General features: G+C 35.0%; 3 protein-coding genes across 5 annotated transcripts in view; 1 reads left to right on the top strand and 2 right to left on the bottom strand.

Annotated features, from left to right (window-relative positions):
- The window catches only part of LOC306871757 (colorectal mutant cancer protein-like), an 84,563-nt gene extending 82,102 nt beyond the window's left edge, over positions 1-2,461 (top strand). For both annotated transcript variants that reach the window (XM_079419895.1, XM_079419896.1), the window contains one exon: positions 339-2,461. In XM_079419895.1, coding sequence (XP_079276021.1) covers positions 339-519 — 181 coding nt within the window. In that variant the 3' untranslated portion in view covers positions 520-2,461. The remainder of the gene's footprint in view (positions 1-338) is intronic.
- The window catches only part of LOC306871772 (guanine nucleotide-binding protein G(I)/G(S)/G(O) subunit gamma-10-like), a 480,959-nt gene that overhangs the window by 272,409 nt on the left and 183,182 nt on the right, over positions 1-25,368 (bottom strand). The gene's annotated exons all lie outside the window — the stretch shown is intronic.
- On the bottom strand, positions 872-24,670 carry LOC306871766 (serine/threonine-protein phosphatase PP1-gamma catalytic subunit A). Of its 2 annotated transcripts, XR_013784368.1 has the most exons (9): positions 24,394-24,631; positions 15,273-15,404; positions 14,046-14,276; positions 12,873-12,977; positions 10,717-10,940; positions 5,310-5,444; positions 3,813-4,545; positions 3,570-3,658; positions 872-1,901 (listed from the first exon to the last, which is right to left on the bottom strand). XR_013784368.1 is itself a non-coding variant. In XM_079419910.1 (7 exons), the coding sequence occupies exons 1-7, from the start codon at positions 24,446-24,448 to the stop codon at positions 4,456-4,458; spliced, it is 972 nt and encodes a 323-aa protein (XP_079276036.1). In that variant the 5' UTR covers positions 24,449-24,670; the 3' UTR covers positions 3,570-4,455. The 2 variants fall into 2 exon arrangements, 1 of the variants encoding a protein (XP_079276036.1); XM_079419910.1 differs by lacking the exon at positions 872-1,901 and having other exon boundaries at positions 3,570-4,545; positions 24,394-24,670.

The following is a 25,368-nucleotide window of genomic DNA, read 5'->3' as shown; positions in this document are numbered from 1 at the left end:
TGCCAAGGCAACATTTCTCATTTTCGTTAGTTTTTTTCATGTACTATTTATATTTTATTTTGTGCTTTTGTCAGTTTTATTCATTTTTTTAAATATTTTATTTAGCTTTAATTTATTTTTATTTCAGTCATTTTAGTATGGCAACATTTTTAAAGTTTTTATCTAATATTTTTTATTTAATTGCAGTTTTATTAATTTGAGTATTTTAACTTTATTTCAGTTAGTTGCCAAGGCTGTGTTTTTGGTGTTCGTGAAGTTTTTAAAGCTCTGGAGTAGATGAGCAGTGATGGACTGGAGTGTATATATATCAGTGGCTGTGCTGTGTTTGTGTGCTGCAGTAATCTGGTGGCGGCGTACGAGAAAGCCAAGAAGAAGCACCAGAACAAGCTGAAGAAGCTGGAGTCTCAGATGATGGCGATGGTGGAGCGGCACGAGACGCAGGTGCGGATGCTGAAACAGCGCATCGCTCTTCTGGAGGAGGAGACGTCTCGACCGCACACCAACGAAACCTCGCTCTGAACTCATCAAACCCTCCGGACGTCTCAGCAAAACCACACAAAAGCCATCATTCTGTCATCATTCACAGCCTTCTGAGGAACACGAAAGAAGAGGTTTTTTAGGATGTTCACGCTGCTCTTTTACTCAAAAAGCATGAAACGACGGCTCAGACGTGCTCGTTTTGTCACGTAGGAGACCGCGTTTATTTTATACTGTTCAGTTTTTCCAAGTTAAAATTATGAGGTTCACAGTTTTTATGCTTTTACTAGTCAAAGCGGTAATTATGATGAACAGCAGAAATCCTCATAATTATTCGTAATCTCAGAATGAAACGACATGAGAAAGTACAGCAGCACAGACTTAAAGACGAACTCATCGCTGGTTTAGTTTAATAATTATATTTCATAATCATACAGTGTAGAGCAGTATAGTTTTGAGCAATAAATGAGAACGAGGTTTCCTTCATCTGCTGATTAAACTCATCCTCGGTTTAACCGCCTCACAGGACTAGTTAAGCCTCCGATGAACAATCTGTCATCATTTACCCAGTTTCCTAACGTCTGATAATCTGTGCTCAGTTTATGATCCATTATCAGATTTATGAACTGTAAATACAGATTGCAGACAAATCAAGGCCACAAATGATCAATATGAGATGAATTATGAATTATTGATTTGAGACACCACTTATATTGGTAACAAATGAAACCTTAATGGTAAAGTGTTACCAATTTATCATCAAAATCTAGATTATTTTTGTAAATTTCAGTCATATTTACACTTCTGCTGATCAGGAGCAATTTTTTGCATTAATGAAAACATTTAATTGGTTCACAAGAAATGATATTTTTCTTTAGAAAAACATGCACTGATGAATTCTGCGAACAACAAAGCTTTTTTTATAGCGCCTTCAAAAGTTGCATCTCAAAGCGCTTTAAAAAAAATAAATAATGCATTGAAATACAAAAACAAAACAATTTAAGAATAATATGAAATAAAAAGAATTACAATCACGTAAAAACGACTCAGAAAGAGGGAGTTTTAAGAGATTGAAAAACAATGAAAGATGGCAAACAAGTGTTGATAATTTCCAAAAAATAAAAGTGCAGAAGTGGAGAAAAACTCATTTTCAAAAGAAATTTTTTTTTACTTCATGCTGGAAATCTGATGACAGAATCTTCATTTTTATGTGAAATCTTGCTTCAGCCTTCAGGTGTGTTTGCGCGTAGTTTTTAGCCGAGGAATGTAACGATCACCAAATCTCACATTTCAGCTCATGCAAAAAACAGGCCGTCTTTCCCGAGAGGTTTGGCTTCCTCCTGGACGACACAAGAACTTTTCCAGTCTGGTGGACCGGATCACCACATTGCCTTCTTACGGACGAGTATTTATTTCTCCCTCTCCTGCAAAATATCAGCAAGACCTCAAACTCACGGTTTTATACGATCCTGCGACTGTTTACACGCTCCAGCTCCACAGCTCTTCGTCCAACACAGATCTAGTGAAGACGGTCATTATGCATAAACACTCATATTTATCAGTTATGAGACTGACTTTTGATTCATGGTGAAATATTCAATGCAATAGAAATGCGACCGGCTCACAGAAAGAGGCGCTGTTAAAGGAATAGAACTACTTTAATGTGAACAAGCATTTAATAGAAGAATCCATTACTCATCGACCGATTCACGTTTATGGTTTTCTTTGTGCATCAGTAAGTAAAGGAATCAGAACAGAAGGATCGATTATGAGACAGTTTATAAACATCAGACTGAGATGCTTGTCCTTCCTTTCATGAAAAGTATATGCATATCCATAAACGATGGGCTGGAGAAACTATAAAGGGTTTGTGAATTGTACTTAATTTGCACAAATCTGTTTATGAATCAAATCTTTGCAATCATTTTGTTTTATTTTAATACAGAATGTATTTGTTTATATAATAAAGAAATAATGCAACACTTCGTTAATCTCCAGTCATTTTACTCCAGATGTATTTCTACATTGAAATATTCAGCAAAGAAATGTAGGTTGAGGTTCATTGATTGAATGGTGACCGTTATTATAGTGTCATTACAAAGATAAACATTTCTTTAATTCAAGATAGAATAATGTTCCAAGTACAATGCTTTAATCTCAAATAATTCCTGAAGATTTTTTAAAATTCAGTTCTCAAAGATTTTTAAGAGCATTGTCTTCAAATATTTTCTTAAGAAAATTTTAATTCTCAATTAATTTTTTAGCACCCAAATTTTCTACGGCTTGGTTTAAGTACATCTTTTTAGTTCTCAAAAATATTAAAGTGCTCAAATATTTTCTATATAATCTCTAATTGTCATACCATTTGAATTTCATATAAATTAAATTATAAAAATTTTAATACTGAAATATAATTTAATTTCAGTCGCATATGTTTCAAAAACACCTTTCTGGATTACAATCCGCCATCAAACTGATCATTTATTCCAGCTGCTGTGAGAAAAGGCTATAAACGATCCTCACGTGTGATATAGCTACTGGCTGGGAAAACTTCACTGCTATTTTGAGGCGTCTGAAATAAGACTGCCCCATTGACCAACTAACACCTGGGGCCTGTACTATGAAGCCGGATCATCTGGCTAGCTTCGTCAATTTCAGTTTAGCTTGCACTTATTTTTAAGTATTCAAATCATTTTATTAAATATATCCTTTTCTATGAAGTTCTTTAGACTATTTTAAAATTTCAAATATTAAAAGTTCAAATATTTTCTATAAAAGCAACTTCTTAAGCTCTCAGATATTTCTCTAAAAGCATTTTTTAATCTTAAATGTTTTTTGAAGTTCTTAAATATTTTAACATTTAAGTAACTATTTTTAAGAACTTTAAATCAAGTTCTCAAATATTCTTACATTTAATTTCTTAATTTTTCATAATTCACATAATTGAACATTACATTTGCTCATTTAACAATAATTAAAATGTTTTTTTTTTACCTCTTAAGAACAATTTAAAAGTATTGTTGGGAATACAAAATAATTCTCAAGTCATGAAATAAAACTGAAGTTAAGAATTAGTTTTGTGATTATTGAACCTGGCTCCAGAAGAATCTGTCAGGTCAGGTCAGGTCAGGTCAACACAAACAAACTCTGCAATGCTGTTTCCATCTCCCGTCGATTTATTCTGCAAGTATAACAATTATATTGTGGAAAACTGAATTATTGCCAAGACTGAACAAAACATTTCCTGTATATTTACAGTGAGAGTTTGGGTTAAACAGAATTTATATGAAATACTGTAGAAATTTGCAAGAAAAAGTTTTCCTGACGTGATTTACCTGATGAGGAGCTACATTATTCTGAAGACATGCTGAAGGTGGCATGCCCTGAGAGAAAGCCAAGGCCGTGTGTCCTATTCCTCTAACACTAACGCATGCAACAGAAACGTCTGTCTGAGAGATCGACAAATCAACATGCCAGAACCCAAGAAGAAGAAAACAAGGCATCGCGTCAAAACAAAGAAACTTGATGTTTTAGTTCACACACACACACACACACACACACAACATCCGTTCGTTTGCAATCATGAAAAAAAATCTAAATGATAAAAGCGGACTGAATGTCAAACCTCATGGCACATTCACGAGACCGAAATACAAAAAAGCTTCAGGTGCATAAAAACAGACTCGTTTGTTCACAGTGGTTAGCAGGGGCGATCGGGAGCACAAATCATCTTAAACGTGTCGATTTAAAAATCCAGGCGTGCCGTTCCTCCTGTATTTCTATGCTCGTGTCAAACTGATACGTTGTCCTGAAGTGGGAGTAAAAAGCCGTTTGTGAAATTAAAAGGCTCCCCTCTAATATGCGAGCGGCTGCTCGGGACGGTAAACGAGGAAAACAAGGGAAAGAAGGGAAATAAAGACGCAGTGGACGGCTCCTGATCCGAGCGTATGATACAAGTCCGGCCGGCTCGAGCGAGCCTCATTTCTTGGCCTGTTTGGTGACCATGTTCCTGGGAGGAGTCACTGGACGACTGGAGTTTGGCTTCTTCTTCTCTGCCGGCTTCAAAATCTGCAGGAGCAGAAATCAACACGTCAGATTAAACAGGAATTTGAGGAAAAACTAGTGAATGAATTACACGAGCATCACAGGTCCTGTCTCTGCTCAGCATTTTCTTGTTTCTCATGAGTCTTTTTCTCATCGTGAGTTCATTTTGAAACTGTTATGGTCATCTTGCATGTATAAAAACAATAACAGCAAAATACCATTTTTTAAAAATGTATTCTGTACAAATTTGAATTTAATATAAATTTAAATAAAATTTTAAATTATTCAAAATTTTTAATTAATTTTAATTAAATGTCTGTTTAAGGGAAAGTATATGTCTGATGTCCTGTAAGCATCATTGCTTTTTTATCCTTTTGTCATTTGTTTTAAAATAGTTTAAGGTGTATTAAATTAATTAAAACTTTGTTTATTTCAGTTTTCAGTTTGACGGCAAAAACAGAAGAAAAAAAAAACTATTTTCACTTCAAATGATTATTTACATAATTAATGCATTATATAAAAAAAAAACAAAATCACCAAACAAATGACTAAAAACAAAATGACATTATTTGTGAGACTTCATGTAATCTTAATGATTTTTTTTTTTTATCAATATGTTCCATGCAGTCTCACAAATAAATATGATTTAAAAAAATGAATACATAATATTTTTTTTAAAATAGCAAAATGATATGTAAAACTGTTTTGGGTGGACTAAGTGGTCACTGCATTTTAAATTGCCTTTTTGCCATCAAATTTGCCAGAGTATAGTCTGGACCATACTGTACCTGGAAGGAGCACATGAGGGTCTCGTCGACGCTCATCATGGCTCCTGCGTTGTCGAACTCTCCGCAGTAGTTCGGTGCAGAGAACAGAGTCACCAGCTGCCGCTTGGCGAAGAACTCGTACCCGTCCTCCACCACCTGCAACACACAGGAAGAGGAAGTTCACCATCACTGCTCTGAGTTTACAGGGAATATAAAACTACAGTCAGTCACACTCACTGCAGGGCTCCAGACTGACACATTTTTTCTGCCGGTGCGACTAAACTTCATTGTCCAACTCATAAGCTCTGCATATGAGAAACATCAAATGGCAAACGAAACAAAAGCGTAACAAAATCCCGCTACTCATTTTTGAGGACCGTGACGCAAACAGACTTGTGCGAGCTAGGAACAGCTTTACTCGGGAACCAAAGTTGATTTGGCGGAGCACAGCGCTGCGAGATCCAGTGAGAAGCATTCAAATTCTGCACAGAAATCTGTTATAAACCAATCAGACAGCGCTGATGCAGAAAACCAGAAGCAGTAGCGCTGACTGTAACCATGCTGTTGTGGCAGAAAGAGTCGAATGTTATCACATACATCACAGGGTTTGTACAAACTTTTTGAGAGAGAAATTCAAGCACTTTCACACAACACTTTAAAACTCCTAAATGACCCAAATTGAATGTTAGTTTTAATGGGATGACCAAAATATGAACAAACACTTATGTAAGATTACAAAAATACATTAAATCCATCACCATTATAACCTGCAGATGGCAGCAGTCATTTATTTCTACTTTTTCCTTTATATTTTGAAATGACAAAAATCACTATTATAAAATATCAAATCATCAAGAAATCAGATTTGGTCAGAGTTCTGCACTTCGAGTAAGAAAAGTTCAATTTGTAACAATCACACAGTGTTCCTTTTATTATCACTGATGTTATCAGTCAGGTACATATAATACTATAAGAATAATGGTACATTTAATGTGAGTAGAATAGCTTATATTAATTGTCCATACAAAATTAACTTTTTAACAACAGTAACGTGCGAAAATTTTATATGCATCAACTCGAGCTCAGTGCTATACTGTCAAATGTGTCTTACCAAGAAATAAACATGTCATATTATGAGTAACTGCTCTTATTAATGCAAATCAATAGTCATTTTTTTATTAAATCATCTTAATTTTTAACAGACCCACCCCCACCCTCCAAGCGCTACCATGAATTTCTATTCATCACAGAGCTGGTTCATTTCCAGCTGTTTTTGCAAATTAAAAGCCAGATATTATCTTCTTGGCGTTTTATAAAATTCTCCAAATGATGCAAAATAAGTAAACACAGTCAGTTATGTCTTGAGGACAGGTTTCCAACAGATGTGTGCACTGCAGAACTGCCGCCTGTCCTTGATGAAATCAGTAATAATCAGAGCAATAATGATGAGAAAATTAGAAAAATCCCTCACTGCATTGATACTGTAATAAAAAAAAAAAAAGTTAAATAAAAAAATTAATAAAAAAAAACATTTCAACCTAGTTGTATTTTAATGTAATCTAACTTAATGTACTAAAATGACAAAAAATAAAACGAAATAAAAACAAGACATATTTCTAAAAAAACCTACTTAAAACAACAAAAACACACAACAAAATGACCAAAACTATACTAAAATTACAATCAAAATAATTCAAAACATAAACAACTACAATAGAATCCAATAATTCTCAACATACAATTGATGAGATTTATTAATTTGTAAAAAAAAATATATATATATATATATATATATATATATATATATATATATATATATATATATATATATATATATATATATATATATATATATATATATATATATATATTATATAAATAACTGAATAATAAAATGCAGACAATATATTTGAAATTTGAATGAATTCATGTCAGTAAATTAGTCTTAAGACAAATCTACAGTGAAGACAAAATTAAGAAAAAACTATTAACTTTTATTAATTGATAAGACAAAAATGTTAGAGTTGTATAATAACTCCCAGAACTTGAATCGTAAAGATTTCATAAAGATCCCTAATTATTTCTAGCTGTTAATGAAAATTAAAAAAGTTAAGTATTTTCTTCTAGACATTTCCTGGCAAAAAAATAAAAAATAAAAATAAAATGCAGGTCAAAACATTTTCTGAAACTGAATCTGAATGATAATGTGAAACAGACCTTTGAGCAGATGAAGTGAAATAATCAAACGGCAGATCTCATGACCGTATCCTTATCAAGACAAGAGAAAACTCTTCAGCATCAGAACAGAGTCATCAGGTCCAAAGTCTGAGAGGAAGACGTCACTGAAACCAGGCGACATGAGAGTCGAGAGACCGCTGTCAGGACTGCTTTATATCATTTGCACACAAGCACAGCAATAAAAGACTGAGTAAAGTGAAAATACAGAGCAGAACCATTCCCAGTTTGCTTTAGAATAACAGTTTGACTGTTTTGAGTCTATAGTTTTGAACTCAAGCGTTTCATACACTGATGTCAAACTGATTCATTCATTTTAATATGAATCATCTCATCTTGTGATTTGAGTTCATCAAGTTTTAAATAAAAACCAAACATGATCAAAAGATAAAAAAATTATAAATATATCGACAAAAAGAAAGCAAGGCATGTCAAACATCTGGAAACAATTCCCATTTTTTTCAGTGACAATTGAGAAAGTGTTCAACGGACATAAATCTGGCACCTCTGCCTGGAGGCGACATACCTATTTTCTAAGTTCAATGTGTTTATTTATATTTTAAGTTATTAGCAGTTATTTCATATTGTGCTTTGGCTTATTTAGCCTATTTAAACTGTTTGTTTAGTTCATCGTTTGGTGCGTGTGTCTCAAGCAGTACATATAAAAACTGAGGTGCCGCTATTTGTGCTTTTGTTTTAACGGATAATGTTTTATAACGCTAATAGAAAAATACCCCATGTTTTTGTCAGGTGTGGTGCTTTGGTTTAGCATTACTTCATCTTAGTTAAACGCAATCATGTTTAAAGCCTGCTATTCTGGATGTTAAATTAAACGAATATTTGTGTAGCCCACATTTACTACAAGCTGTGAACACAAACATTGCGGGCGGTTGCAGGTTTAAGAAAACAGAGCAGGGCTCTACACTGAAAAGCACAAGAAACTGAACAGAATCGGCACACGAGTATAGTCTCTGTGCGTGTGCTGCTGAGCGCTGGTGAGTCACTAGATTACAGTCTGAGTGGATATAGATTAGGGTTTAGGGAACAAAACACACACAGAGACAAAAGGAGCGTCCTACACTCGTCTCAAAGCCCTGCGTCATCAGACCAATGTCAAAGGCTCTTCTCAGATCTGCAGACTCATGCACGGCCGGCTCAGGATGTACCGCTGTGACTCATCCCGTGCTTTTAACCAGGAACAGGTTCACATTTCCAATAACTGGACGTTCATGTAAGCTGAAACTGAGCGACTCGCCCAGCCGAGCCAGGCCATCAGACTACTGGCTCATACATACAGTGACTAGAGACCAGCTACTCATTAACTAGTTAGCCAATTAGTGAAGTCGACTAGTGTTTTTATCTTTTCCAGTTTTTAGATGGGGATACATTTGGAGATTCTTCTCCGAAGTGTTTAGTGTGCTGACAGCAGCATGCTAACAGTCCAACAGTAGCTATTACTGTCAGCAGGGTGAAAGCCTCTCTAAGAAAGTCTAAATCTATCTATTGCACCGCTGCTACAGACACTGCAGCTTTTAAACAAAACCCACCACATGCAACAATAAATTATGTAATTCCTTAAGACAGACTACTCAAGGCTGGAGCTGTACGATACTGGAGAAACCAGACATTGCGATATTTAGTTTTTATGTAATACACTGAATAATGCAATATGGAAAAAGAAAGGGATTTTCATCAAATGACCTAAATAGCCATATTTGGAAAGAATGAATCATTCCTGAATGATTGGGGTGATTTTGTTGGGAAGTGCATCTGAAATAGAAAATAAAAATAATAAAAAAACAAAAACTGAAGACTTTTTTTTGTAGAGCATGAAACATCCTTTTAAGAATTGGATATAAGAGTATTATATAACACTTGGATATATAAAATACTAATTAAAGAAATTTTATTTAATACAAATACAATTGTTCATTGTTGTTCATGTTAGTTCCAGGGTTATTATAGTTAAACTTAAAAAAAAAAAAAAAACATTTCTATTACTTAAAATAAATGTTAAATGAAAATTTATATATAAAATAATTTTTTTTATTTCAGCTAGTTGATAAGGCAATTTCTCATTTTCATATAGTTTATCTTGACGTGCTAAAATAAGTTTAAAAATTAACAAAAACTATAGACATTTAAGTTCAACAAAAACTTATTACTGCAATTTAAGTTAAATTAAAATGAAACAAAAATATAAAAAATAACATTTCAAAATAAACAAAAACTGTAATAGTATCTCGATGATACTAAAATAAGACTGGTTAGTTCAGTGCAAACAGCAACAACATTTGATTTTAAAAAAGTATTATTAAATGTTGAAATTAACTGTTGAAGTATTGTTCATTGTTAGTTTATGTTAACTAATGCCAACAAATGACACCTTCTTGTGAAAGTGTTCCCAAAGCAATTCTTTCCACTTGAGCTTTTATAGGCCACTTTTATATTCTCACTTTAACTCATCCAATACAGCTACAAAATATTATTTTTCTGCTTATTAATAAAAAAATAAATAGGGAAAAACCGCGCATAGGGGAGCGATTGCAGGCTTTCGCACGTGTAAGCTAACTGCACGATCGCCCGAAAACACCACCCCCTGCTCAACGTGATTTGTGGACCCTACAAATTTAAATTACAATCGCTGCTATTATTATTGCATACTAATATGTGTAGGCATTTCATCACCCCTAATTACATAGTAAAAATCATGTTGCACTCTGCTTAGGCACACAGTGCTTTTTCACCATATTTGGTTCGTTTGGAACCGAACCGAGACCACCTCTTCAGCTGGGTCTCGGTTCGGTTGTTTGGTGCGCACCAGAGTGCGATTGCTGTATTCACACCTGCCCAAAAGATCCGCACCAAAGGGGGAAACGAACCAGAGTTCATTTTAATCAAACCAAACAAGAGAGGTGTGAATACACCCTTAGTGTTCATGTAAACACTACATTCAGATTCATCAACTGGAATGAATTCAGTCCGATTGAAACAAAGGTTGTGCATGTAAACATAGCCAATGAAGCGCGGCCACTCAGACGAAGAAGCACAGCGTGAGCTGCTCACGCGTAAATGAAACCAGCAGCACGTGTTTATTCAATTAAAATGCCTTCATGATTTGGCAACTGCAATAACCCATACTGAAAATGTCAATTTCATTTCGATATATTGTTCATCCCTACTGAAGACTCACCTGGTGGGCCCTGCAGATCAGATCCAGGTCGTGTTTGTGAAGAAACTTGGCCACCACTTCCGCTCCGAAGGTGAAGGACACGCCTCGGTCGTTCTCGCCCCAGCCCAGCACGTCCTTGTCCGGGTCGGACCACAGCAGGTCGCACAGGAGGCCCTGGTCCGGGACATCTGTGGGTCTCATGATCCTTCTGATCTGCTCCATGGACTGCAGATCAGGAGACAAACCTGAGGAACAGCAGAAACAGCTCCAGATTTCACCTTCCTTGAAAGTCTACTGGATGAGTTCCTAGTTTCTTAAGAAAAGCAAGGCCTTATAACGCCTCATCTGTCCAGGGATCACACACGACACACTATCCGCCTGGGATTCACACCGACTCAGCACTCAGAAATGTGGGAGATGATTTCAGTGCAAATCATGAAGTGATGAAGTAAGATGATTTACACACCCTAAACATTTCAACAACACAAGGGACAATCCTGTGGTGCAAGAACTACCCTGAGAGGAGAGTCTCAAAGCGACAGTAAACACTAAATGTTCAGGCTTCTCGTTTTACATGCATCATGTATCTAAAGTCCTTCCTGCTGCTGCTTCAGAGAAAGATCCTCTGATTGAGGAATTACTAAAAGTAGCGACGCAACTAACTTAAGTAGTATTTCTTTCTCACGAGGATCACTTTAGCAAATCAGTTCAAATGGACATTCAAATTAATGACCGGGAAAAAGAACACTATGATTTATTTAGTAATATTCTGTAACAGAAATATACCATTAAATACTGTTTTTAATTTAGTTACATACATTTTTTATTTTTAGCACTCTAACTGAGATTGAGATTATATTATTTATAAAATACAATTATACATTTGTTTTTTCAATTCTTTGTTTTTGTTTTTATTTTAATAAAGGCTGCGTTAAATTGATCAAAAGGGACAGTAAAGACATTTATTTCACAAAAGATTTCTATTTAAAAAAAAAATATTGTTCTTTTGAACCTTCTATTCATCTGTGAATCCTAAAATGTATCAGTTTCCACAAAAATATTGAGCAGCACAACTGTTTTCAACTTTGATAATAATCAGTGTTTCTTGAGCAGCAAATATTAGAATGATTTCTGAAGATCATGTGACACTGAAGACTGCAGTAATGATGCTGAAAATACAGCTTTGATCACAGAAATAAATTACAGTTTAACACATTCACATAGAAAACAGCTGTTTGAAATTGGAATAATATTTCACAACATTACTATTTCTATTGTATTTCTGATCAAATAAATGCAGCCTTGGTGTGTAGAAGTAACTTCTTTCAAAAAAAATTGTTTCATAAAAACCGACCCTTAACTTTTGAACCGTGGTGTATATTTAATTGGAAATATTTTGAAATATATTTTTAAAAATATAATAAAGAGTTAGCATGCGCACGCTGTCTACTGAACATAAACAACGCTGATTACATTCTGGGGTACTCTCCAAAATGGCGGAAGACGGTAACTCTGGGAGAAGAATTGCTGAATAAATTGTTATTCTTGTTTTCTTGGCGCACACAAAAAGTATTCTTTGTAAAATTACACCTGAACCACTGATGTCACATGGACTGTTTTACCAAAGTCCTTGTTACGTTTCTGGACCTGGGAACATTGCAGTTGCATTGCTGTCTATGAAGGGTCAGAAAGCTCTCGGATTTCATCAAAAATCTTAATTTGCGTCCTGAAGATGAACAAAGGTCTTAAGGATTTGGAACGGCATGAGGGTGAGTAACATTTTTGGGTGAACTAACCCTTTAAGCTAAACATCCGCAACTGCCATTTATGTAGTAAACCAATATAAAAATATATTAAACTAAATGTCCAGCAACTGTGTTTATAAAACTAACCCGTCACATGTAGAAAAAGATTTCCAAACGGATTTGAGATTTAACTTGGACTCGTGACAGAAGACAGGTGACGTAACTTGGACTCGACATCAGACTTGTGGACAGTCACACTTACAATGTTTTGAAAAACGCCTAACAAAGATGCCCTTGTAAAAACTGTGAACTTGATTGGATGCCATAAAAATGCAGATTCATGACATTCCACGTAGCAGAAGAGCCGGCGCTTGTTGTTTAGCAGGTGAAAGTCTCTCTGGGTTATCCAGAGGGTTTTAGCAGCACACCCACCTCCATGACAGCAGAAGATCTTCTCATCAACGATGGCAGCGATGGGCAGACAGTTGAAACAGTCTGTGAACGTCTTCCAGAGCTTGATGTTGTAGCGTCTCCTGCCTAAACACACAAACATGAGCTTAATATCACCTTCAGGATTTATTATTTAAAAGTGGTTAAAATGTAAATGAATAAAAAGACCTCTAGAGGGACAGACTCTGCTAAAAATACACAGCGGTTCCCTTCACTCTCACACACATGACTGCAACGGCGCTAAATAATTAATTCTGCACTGAATGAGTATTTAATTCAATATTTAAATTGTGTGTTTGTGCGCATTTAAACATCAGGTAGGGCACTATGAATCCATTTTATTTATTATCAAATTTTTTCCCAAAAAATTCCTTATTTTTAGACATACATTTTTTGGTCAATTTGTTTTTAATTTTAGTTAGGGACGCACGATATTTATCGGACCGATAAATTATCGACCGATATGAGAGAAAATGACGTCATTTTTATTGCTCCGATAAATAAATTAAATCCGATAACTAGATCCGATAAAGTATGCTTGCTGGTAAATCAATCAATCATCCCTAATTTTAGTAATCAAAAGCATATTTAATAACTACGTTTTTGAAGTCAATGTTATTCTAGTAGCACTGAAACACTATTATAATTATTTTTTTTTTTGACAGATTTAAATGTATATGTAGTTTTCATTAATTTTTATTTCAAGCAACAAAAACTGTTTTATGGTTTTAGTAACGATAATAATCCTGATTGATGTCATGAAATCTACAATTTAATGATTAATATTTTTAAAGCCCAATGAAATCCATTTTATTTTCCACGAATTCTGTGTATTCATAAAACTACAACAATTTAATAATTCAATAAAATGCTTGCAATATTTATTTTTCTAGAATTCTGTGTTTTGTTTTAATTTTTGACTTTTTATGATTTATTACAAATCAAGTTATACAAATAAACGGTGGTAATCAAAAAAGGCATAAAACGTTAACAATTAATCTTTTAAATAGTAATCCAATTTTAAAAAAAATCCTTCTATTTTTTAGGCAAACAAAGTGCTGCACAACAGAGGTTTACAGGTAAAACAGTGTTTTCTGCATGGTGGAAATCATAGGCAGTAATCATGGCACAGTGCAGTATCTACGGGACACTCACACTCATCGTAGAAGCCGTAGATGCGGTTGATGGAGGCACACTCGTGGTTTCCCCTCAACAGGAAGAAGTTCTCAGGGTATTTGATCTTGTAGGCCAGCAGGAGACAGATGGTCTCCAGAGACTGCTTCCCTCGGTCCACATAGTCGCCCAGGAACAGGTAGTTGCTCTCCGGAGGGTATCCTCCGTACTCGAAGAGTCTGAGCAGGTCATAGTACTGCCCGTGGATATCGCCTGTGGAGAGGAGAGCATCTCATTCGCTGAATGCTGAACACACTATTTCAACAACATGACAGGCTAAACCAACTCTGAAAGACAGAATAGGGATGGGCGATATCTTATTGTTTGCGATATACCGATAAAAATTCTTCCCGCGATATAACGATGAAGTCTAGCTGTTGACATATTTCTGTGTGCGGCGGAAGGCGGAATGTGAAATTGAGGAGTTTATTGCTAAATGAGAAGCTAGAGCTCCTTTTACAATCTGGAACTGGTTTGATCAGGGCTGTACAATGTGAAAAAAATAAAAAAAAATAAAACTCGGTCTGAGCCTTGAATAAATGTACTATAGTAACACGTTTGCGATACAGTTTTGCATGTGTATGAATCTGTTTACAAACCTGTTGTCCAATAAATATATCATTTATTGACATGCTTTTACTCCAGATTAACTTAAAATAGTTGAGTGTTTGAAATACTTTTGTGACCAGACGTGGTTTCATATTACAGAATATATATATATATCAGTGATAAAAGCTATGTCGATTAGCATTGCATTATATACTTTACTTATAAAAAATACCCAAGATTGCTTGAATCTGAAATATCATGTGCAATCGTCAGTTAAAATTTCTCTATCTCCGTTGTGCATTTTATTCAGTGATAACAGGATAACTTTGTCCATAATAGGGATTTCCTGGAGCATCTCAGTGCTATTACTTCTGCGATGCATGTGTGTAGTTTTTGCGCAAGAGCGCCCTCCGGCTTCCAGTATGAATTAAACAGACATTACATTACATGCTCACAACACCCCATTTTGAGTAGAAATAGGAAAGATAATACTTTTCTCTAAAGAAATTATCGTCATTGATATCATTATCGCAGTAAATACCAGAAATATCGTGATATATTTTAAAGCCCATATCGCCCATCCCTAGTAGAGATTCTGCATTTCTATATTTAACATGGTATATCTGCAGTGTGATTTAACTAAAGGTTTGTGTTACTCACCGCAGACCTTCAGCGGCGCTTCCAGCTCCAGGAGGATGGGTTGGCTGAGGAAGATCTCGCGGGATTTCAGACACAATCCACGGATCTCGTTCTCCTGCAGCTGAACGTTCTTGCCAGGCTTCGACCCTCTTACTGCAGACACACAAACAAACCTACAGTTAACTAAAGCACCGGTTCGGCTCTTTGACCTTTGCCATGGGAAAATATAACATGCAGAAACCAGAACTGAAAATATACATAATATACATAAAAGCAAGCAATAAACAATTACAAATGACAGTTATGTAACACTTGATGATTAAAAACACAGTTACTATAGTATATCACTGATATACTATGATAGTTCCCATTTTATATTTTCTTATAGGGCTATATTTTGAGTTTAGTTTTACATTTTAATTTTCATTTTAGTTATAGTTTTATTAATTTTGTTATACATTAAGTTGATCAATTTTATTACCTTTTTTTTTAAATGTACATAGTTTTTAATTCCATTCTATTTCAGTTATACTTTCATTTATTTTAGTACTTAGGCTTAAACTAAACAAAAATGTTTTTGTAACTAACTGAAATAAGTTTAAGGTTTTTTATTTATTTTTTATTTTAAACTTTATTTTAAACCATTTTAAGCCTTTATTTCAAGTTATAAAAAAAAAATCACTTTTTTCAAATTCATTTTTTTCCCCATTTTAATTCAAATTTTAGTAATCAAAAAGCATTAATTGAAATCACAAAACGTACACCATTTAAATGAAAGAATGAATTGAAATTATGAAATTTTCTTGTTAAAACAAAGATGTGGACAATTTATCAACATAAGTCAACACTTAAATCACCACCAGACGTCATTGTTCATGTAATTATCTGGTTAGTTGAGCAACAGTTTCTCGCAAGCATGCGTCCAGAGTTGCGAATCCGGACCCTGCAGTAATTCTGAACAAACACTACTTGAGCTTGCAGGGAAAACTGTGGCATTATGCAGATAAACGTGGCGTTTTTAATGGCCTTTCTGTGATCCGTCAGCACAGGGAAGGGAAGTAGGTTAGGTTTGTCTTCCTGTCTGCAGACGTGCCCTACTTGCAGAGGATCAAAGTGACCTACAGGATTCATCCCTGATGTGCAAAGCAGCCTCTCCAGAGAGCACACGGATCATCCCGCAGTCCAATTTCTCCCCGCTTCCAACATCTTCCTGCTCACAATGTTCGCAGTTTTCACATCGATCGTGTTTTTATTGCACTGGAACTCCAGGGAATAGTCAAAGGCTGGCCTGTGCACCACGACGGCCTGTTACTGCCCAGCATTTCTATTTTTACCCCATGTTTGGAGCAACTGGCACAGTTCTGTAGCTCTGGACTGAAGCTTGTTTTGCTGGTTACTGAGAGTTAGGGCTGGGTGGGAGGACGATACATACCGTACACAGTATTTATCTGGATAATCCAAATATAGACATCTGAAATGGTTATTTAATATAAATCCATTTTCCACTGATTTACCAACTAAAATAGAGAAATATACTGTTTCTGTGAAATAAAAACAACAATTACCGGGATGTAGGATTGCGGTGATTTACATTTACATGCAGGAGGGGTTCCCCAAATATTGAAAAGTTAAAATTCAATCAGAAACTTAAAAATTACAACACTTATTTTAACATAAAACAATGAAAAATAAATCACTTTCTAAAAATAGTAAATATCTCATACAAATGAATTACATATAAAAATAAGACAATAATATTATATTATTTAACGTGAATATTAAAAGCTTTTAAATAAAAACAAAAATATTTTAAAATATCTAGGGCTGCAACTAACGATTATTTTGATAATCGATTAGTTGGTCGATTATTCTTTCGATTAATCGGATTAAAAAAATATTGCCCAAAAAAAACACTATTCCACATTCTGCCCAATGTCCTTCAAACAAACGTGACAACTGAATACTATGAAAACATACAGTGCTTAATTTATTAGACCACTTATCATAATAAAGAGAAAACATATTTTAGAAATTTGTCAAAAATTTGTTTAAATTTAAAAATGTTATTGTCATTTATTGGTATTAATAATAAAAAATGTCCTCATAACAGCTTGCATTCTTGCTGGTATTGTTTATGTACTTTTTGACTGCAATTGGGTATCGCGAAAAAAAAATACTCAAATAAAAAATACAAAAAAAAAATAAGTGCTCTGGTTTTCTTTCATAGATAACAGCAATAATGATATTATAGCATTAAAAATAGCCTACTACTGTTACTAAAGAGCTTACACATATTGGAGTACTAACCAGTACAGAAAGCCGAAAAATGATTTTGGTTATCACCAATACTGTTACTTTAGAGCAGCAGTGGCACAAACCTTACATAAACACATTGTTAAAAAACTTACATCAATTTGTTAAGCATTGTAAAAATTGAATATAGTTTAAACCTCTATTAAAAATTAAAATAATAAAGATAATAATAAAGACGAATAAAAACACAAACTCAGTGTTAACCAACAGGTAAGAGTAATGTTCTGCAGGAACTACTTTGATCACAGTCACCTCGTCATTTCTTTATCCTGTAAAAGGCCGTTATGGAGCGTCTCATGTTTATATTCAGACAGACAATTACACGCTGTTATCCCTTTAAAGTTCCTACTCTCATAAAATATTTTAATTTATTTTAAACCTTAAATTAACTTTCAACAACAGATAATTCAGCACAGTGGATATGTTTGCGCTGAAAAGCCTATTAATTGTCTCCCTCTCTACTGTGTTCTGTCCGTCTGACGCGCGTGCGCGCGCCCGCCGCGCCGGCGCTCATTCGGTATTTTAAACTTAACACAGACTGTCAGGACGGACCTTTATGCAAAAATGGAAATGCTCGCGTGAATTTGTGGCATTTATAGATAAGGATATGACCGTAAACTGAACGTTTTTGCGCTGAGGACGCACACGCATCTGTCAAAGCGCCTGACAGGGCAAGCCATTACTCTTATGCATTAACTTAAAGCTTAAAATAAAGAATTATCATGTTTTGGGCAGCTTGGATCACGTGCTTCTCCGGCAGAATCTCATTCTGTTTCCTCCACTATTTTTAGATGCATTTTGTCCATAGAAATGCATTATTCAGTGCCGTAATTTGACTAACCAGCTGAAGTTGGACGTGCACTGTGGGCAGACCCGATTAATCGATAATGAGAATCGTTGTCGATGATTTTCATAATCGATAATAATCGATTTTATCGATTAGTTGTTGCAGCCCTAAAAATATCATGATTGACATTTATGATTTATTAATATTATTAATAATAATAGTGTAAAGTAATAAACAAAAAACTTAACAATAAAAACACTGTCAAAGTAAATATTATATAAATAAATAATATTAAATATATTACTTCATATGAATAAATATTACTTCATATGAATATTAATAATAAAAACAACAAAAATAAAAAAATATAAAATGTATTATATTATTTTATATAAATATATTATTTAATATGAATACAATTAACCATTTAAGTAACAACAAAATACTGCAAAAATTAAATATATTGTATATATAAATTCTATATAAAAAAATAAAAATAATATTATCTCAATTAAGCTGACGGCAACATACTTGAAAACAAAAGATGGCTTATTACTAGAAAAAACACCTTATTTTATATCTGTCTGCATCCAAAACAGTGATCTCGATCAGTATTTAAAGGGACAATGCACTAAAAAAACGTTGCAGCTTTTATTATTTTATATTAATATTAGTAATAATTCTGAAATAAAAACAAAACAAATAATACAATTAAATACACAGATACGCATACAGGTGTAAAAGTGGAATAAATGAGTGATTTAAAGCAAATGAGTTTCCACTGGCTTTCTGCATAATGTCATGTCAACAAACTCTAACAGAGTAAAGCGAGAGAGGGAGGATCGGCTGACACACTCCAAACAACAGGGCTGTGAGACTTATAACAGCAGCCACAACAATGAGCAAAGGGCTCTTTTAACGAGTGCTCAGTGACGCTATTCAACGAGATGATGTCGCTTCATCACCATTAGCTGAGACTTTCTTAAAGGAATCATTCATCCAATAATGAAACGGTCATCATTTACTCAGCCAAAAATTGCACGGACGCTGACAGAAAACGCCATGAAATACGTCATTATGTTTTGGATGCAGGCAGATATAAAATAGGGTGTTTTCTCTAATACTATAAGCCGTCTTTTGTTTTCAAGTATATTGCCATCAGCTTAATTGAGATCCTTATTGTTTTTGTGACAGACAAACACTGCTCTGAAATGCTAAATTATATAATCTGCTACTTATGTAACAAAAAACTAATTGCCCCCTTAAAAAGCTTGAAAGCCGCTTCCCCGACGCTGGCGCACAGATCGGCCACATCACAAGGTTTCAGGCTGTGACTGTGCTAGTATGCATACTATGAGTCTATGAGGCTGGACTTTCCTCCTGCACCACCAACACTTCCACTACAAACAAAACACAGCTGACAACGAGGGAGATCCGCCTGCTTGATGCGAAAAACACTTCTGAACGTTTAAAATGCGCAATACGTGCGGCGAAGCTTTGAGTTTGGAGCTTTAGAGCGACTGAAGCCAAAAGATGACACAAGCACAAGTTAAATGACTTTGGCGAGTCACCGAAGTCACTGCCATGTCATTCAGCATCTGAAACTCCCTGGAACGAGACACACATTCCTAACTACACCTTCTGAGCTATGTTACACAACAGCTGAAGAGTGTGGAAAAGCATCTTTATACTTCTTAGCTTCTTCGTTTACTTTACTCGATACAAAGGACTATATTTGAAGTCATCAGAGTTTGACTTCCAACTAAGTGAGTCATCAGCAAAATATTACCGTCCGGAACGATGAGTACAAATGCATTTGGTTTATGTATCATCAAGCTAGTGATTACAATAACATGCCTTGATCACTTTTTCAGTTAATAAAAGCCAATAATCAAGTGTGAATCCTCACAATTCATGCTGTTTCATATCTATTCATGACTGACCATATTTTAGCTTAATTACAAAATGCTGTTTAGGAAACATCCAGTAGGGGAATTTTTTTTAAATGATTTGAGACGGATACTTGTGTTTCCCTGAAACTCTTGAACACATTTGTCCTGCTGTGATTTTACTTGAATGTTTTTAAATGGTATTCAGTGAAAATGAATAATACTTGGAGGTCGACCGATATGGGTTTTTCTCTGGCCGATGCTGATGCTTAGAAATCAGGGCAGCCGATGGCCGATATATGATGCCGATTGTTTTGGGCCGATATGTTTGGCCGATTTTCTTTCTCTTTTTTTTCCCCAGTAATTTAGCAAAATATTTAAAAAGGTTTGCTGCATGGTTAAAATATGCTGTGCGTATAAAAAATTGTGTTTTTTAGAGAGAGAGAGAGCGAGACAGAGAGAGAAAAGTCACGTATAAGTCGCATTTTATTATTTCATTCAGAAGTAGGCCTAATGCCGACGCAAAATGTTTACGAACATTATAATAAACACTGTAAACATAGCTAGGCTATTTTAGTTCCCCCTCACTTTACAACAAATTCTTTCAATTAACAGTATTTAGAAAAAGAACAAGAATTAAAAATATAAGAAGCTAGCTATAAACGACAAGCCAAAACTAATTAATTTAGGCTAAAATGAAACTGAAACCAACGTTGGGTCTCTCATTCGACACAAAATCAAATGTTTCCGTATTCGCGATGTATTTGAATGCCAAAATATTATTTATTATGTACAGGACAGGTACATCTCAATAAATTAGAATGTTGTGAAAAAGTTAATTTTCACAAAAAAATGAAACTTTCATATATTTTAGATTCATTGCCTGACCTGAACCGCATAGAGAATCTATGAGGTATTGTCAAGAGGAAGATATGAGACACCAGACCCAACAATGCAGATGACATGAAGGCCGCTATCAAAGCAACCTGGGCTTCCATACCACCTGAGCAGTGCCACAAACTGATCACCTCCATGCCACGCCGCATTGATGCAGTAATTCATGCAAAAGGAGCCCCTACCAAGTATTGAGTACATATACAGTAAATGAACATACTTTCCTTTTTTTATTGGTCTTATGAAGTATTCTAATTTGTTGAGATTGGTCGTTTTTTGTTAAATGTGAGCCTAAATTATCACAATTAAAAGAACCAAAGATTTAAACTACTTCCGTCTGTGTGCACTGAATTTATTTAATACACGAGTTTCACAATTCGAGTTGAATTACTGAAATAAATGAACTTTTCCACGACATTCTAATTTATTGAGATACACCTGTACTTCACAGAATTACTGAATTTCACAGAAAAGATTTGTTTATTTTTTATAAATAAAGAACTGTATTTCTTTAGTCAATTATTAAAGTATTACATGTTACACGGGCTGATTTATTCATTTTTAAGTATTTGGGATTTTAAGAACAAGTGGAAAATGTGCTGAATGTTTCATTTCATCCAAGTGAAATTAGCAAACAGTTAAAGACTTAATTTACATTCGTTTTAAACGCAGAGCCAGGCGCGAGTGGACACAGGCTGTGCGCGCGTGCGTCAGGCCTCGTCCATATTGCCAGATGCACTTGTGAGAGACTTGCAGAGCAGAACCGATGCGAGACTGTGAGTATAAAAGAGCATCACGAGACAGGCTGTGTGTAAACGGCTCATCCGTGATGAAGTTGGTATGTCAACCTGTAAATCTGTTCTTCAACGTTAAAATCTTTTCATGTTTGTTTCTTGTGAATTACACCAAACAGAATATGTTTAACAATAATAAGCACAAAATTAACTGTGCACAAACATCTGGGATAAGTTTAAAGATGGGAGAGACACTTAAAGGAATAGTTAGAAAATTTGCAGGATGCTCTGCAGTGAATGGGTGCCGTCAGAATGAGAGTCCAAACAGCTGATAAAAACATCACAATAATCCACACCACTCCAGTCCATCAGTTAACATCTGGAGAAGACAAAAGCTGAAACAAATCCATAATTTTTAACTAAAATTAGAGTCCATAATCTATAATAACGCTTCCTCCAGTGAAAAAGTGCATCTCCTGTTGTCTCTCACATCAAAATCCAGCCACATATTTGTTTAGAGTTGTTTTGGCTTGTAAACGCTGCTTGATCTGCAGATTTCTCTCCTGATTCACACCAGAACACTTTTTCACTGGAGGAAGCGTTATTATAGATTATGGACTCTAATTTTAGTTAAAAATTATGGATTTATTTCAGCTTTTGTCTTCTCCAGATGTTAACTGATGGACTGGAGTGGTGTGGATTATTATGTTTTTATCAGCTGTTTGGACTCTCATTCTGACGGCACCCATTCACTGCAGAGCATCCATTGCTGAGCTAAATTTCTCCAAATCTGATGAAGTAAACTCGTCTACATTTTTGATCCCCTGAGGGTTCCTTTTTCCATCAATTATCATTTTTGGGTGAACTATTCCTTTAAATGTATTCTGCTCTTCATCCTCAACACTTCATGAATCTGAGAAGGACTCGGTCTCCAAGACTGATATTCTCCACCCATGAACTACGAGGCAGGTCCTGGCACCACGTTGGGCGGCATTAAACCAAGTGGGGTTATGTAACGTGAGCAGACTGCCAAGGGAACAGCCGTACTAATGCTAGGTGAGCAGATATATGTGTAGTCCACACACCCCGGGCTGGTTTCTAGGCTGTATAGCAATAAACATGCAGGTGGTGCAACTGGCTCCATGTAAACTCTGACGAGGTGGAAAAAACAGGGAGAGGTTTCTAAGAAACACAGTTACTTTACTTTATAAAGTATCGTGAGAGCAGCCCACATTAAAAAATACATCTGGCTCGAACACAAAGTCAAATGGCAACAAAAATAGCCACAAATAGAGCCACAAATAATTTTTTTAGTGCACATGAATTATGAAAATCCATGTTTACGTGCCAAATGATGACATATCTCTACTTTACAATGTTAGAAAGTAATGCAAACACAATACAAAGTATATACAAAACCATTTCAACCACACATCTATTTCACACTGTATGGACACAATCCTAAGCATGTTTCTTGTGTACAGTCTTGTGTTGAAGTCACTGCTAAATATATGATTAATAAATAAACAGATACACATAAAAACACCCCTCGAAGAACTCATTACATCTATATGAGTCAAAGCATCAAGCTAAAAAAAACAGATGAGCAATGATGAACTGCTCTGCGTATAAAAATATTGCACAAAACAGAAACCAGCAGTGAGTTACGTAAATACATTTATCATGAACCAAGATTGGTATTACACTGTACACAATAAAACAATTCATTTTTAGCATAACCACATGGTATTTACTGTAGTTACGACTTTTATTGCTTTATCATAATGCATACAATAAAGCAATAACCTCATAAAACATTCACTTGTATGATGAACTTACAGTATAAAATAAAATATAATACCAATATAATAATTCATAAATCTACAGGAGATTATTGTGTTATGTTTTTGGAATTATTTCAGTGTTTATCATCATAGCAAAAAAAAAAAAATTATATAAAGATAACACTCTCAATGATAAATGACATCTGAACTGAACTAAATTAAAAAAATATATTAACTAACGTTAGGCCAGGACCATTTTTACAAATGAGGGAGCTTAATAATAAGTGCTCTGAACGGTCAAAACTGTGTTTAATATCACACTTGTCAGCATTATATACTGTATTCTTGTTTTTAATGAAGAAGCACAGAAACCGCGCGTAACTTACAGCTCGGCCGTGTCTCAACGCCTAGTGAGCTGACTATGTAGACTGCATTTTTGGGCATCGTCGGCGTGTTTTGAACGATTCAGAACACAATTTTACAATTATCCCGACTGTACGCGTCACAAATGTTGTCTAGGTCGGAAACTGACCAAGTTATATAACGTTATTTGAAACGCAGCCGGTTCTGTCAGTACGTTAACGCTCTGCTAACCGTGTTAGCTCAGCTCAACAACTCTAAATACGACCCAGATAGCTGATAAATCGGTCATATACATATCCATACGCTACAACAAGAATAACTTTGTAATTGATTATCCTATATAAGAACATTTTAGCCGTTTCTTGACGTGAAACTCACCTTCGAGCAGGCGCTGAATGATGCTGTCTATGTTGAGTTTGTCGATGTCAGCCATGACTAGCCGAATAAAACACAAACAACGCCGCTCAAAACACACCAGGCACGACGAATAAAACTATCTCGATTAAATATAAACAGATTTGTCTCAAGAAACTCTAAACAAAAGATTTAGGATCTCAGCTTGGAGCGTGCTGCGGCGGAGGCACACCGGCTCTGCGGAAGGATACGCGCATGCAGCAACGGCAGTAGTATAGCTGCTGGAGCCCGGCGGGCGGATGAATACAACACAGCTGCACGAATGAGGAAAAATAGGGCGGAGGAAATGGGAGGGAGCGCAGCTGAATTTCACAATAATGTGTGACGCTGAATGTTAATTGAACACTTTTTAGCTATTTAATATTTATATGTTAGACATTTATTAAAAATGTGTTTACATGTTGATATTATTTTAATTACAACATATTCCCACAGTTCTCATGTAATGCAAAAAGGAATTAAGCTATTTATTTCACAAACTGTAAAATATTTAAGCATCATGCATTTAATTTTTGCCGATTTAGATTTTAAAATCCCAGTGTTTTTACTGTAATGAAGTATGTTTATATGGCTGAGGGAACATGTTGATAGATGTTCAGCATCATACTGTATTTCATCACCTCTTCTTGGAGGAAATGTTTTTTTTTAAAAAGATGTTTCACCAGCATCCTGATCACATCAGGTTGCACAAAGAACATTGACAGGGTGTGTGTCTGAATAAACCACATCAAAACAGTAGGCCTAACAATTCCCTTCATTTTATCTGCATCACAACAACACAAACTTGTGTCTACTTCTTATTGATCGCATAATTTTGCTTTTCATTATAAGTGAATTAACTAATTGTAGATGGAAAACATTGCAGATGGATTCAAATACATGCATTTTACCAAAAATAAAAGCTTCTGATCATATGTTTCTCAGATATACTGTATATAT

Source organism: Barbus barbus, assembly GCF_936440315.1.
Source record: "Barbus barbus genome assembly, chromosome: 6".
NCBI classification, from domain to species: domain Eukaryota; kingdom Metazoa; phylum Chordata; class Actinopteri; order Cypriniformes; family Cyprinidae; genus Barbus; species Barbus barbus.
The sequence above is the reverse complement of the archived record's forward strand: the minus strand, read 5'-3'. Positions and strand labels throughout refer to the sequence as shown.

Excerpts from the sequence above, each read along its gene's own strand:
- LOC306871766 (XM_079419910.1), bottom strand. The coding sequence starts at position 24,448 with ATGGCTGACATCGACAAACTCAACATAGACAGCATCATTCAGCGCCTG. Across the intron at positions 10,941-12,872 it reads GATCTTCTGCTGTCATGGAG|GTTTGTCTCCTGATCTGCAG; the intron begins GTGGGTGTGCTG and ends GCTGTTCCTCAG. Across the intron at positions 5,445-10,716 it reads TGATCTGCAGGGCCCACCAG|GTGGTGGAGGACGGGTACGA; the intron begins GTGAGTCTTCAG and ends TGTGTGTTGCAG.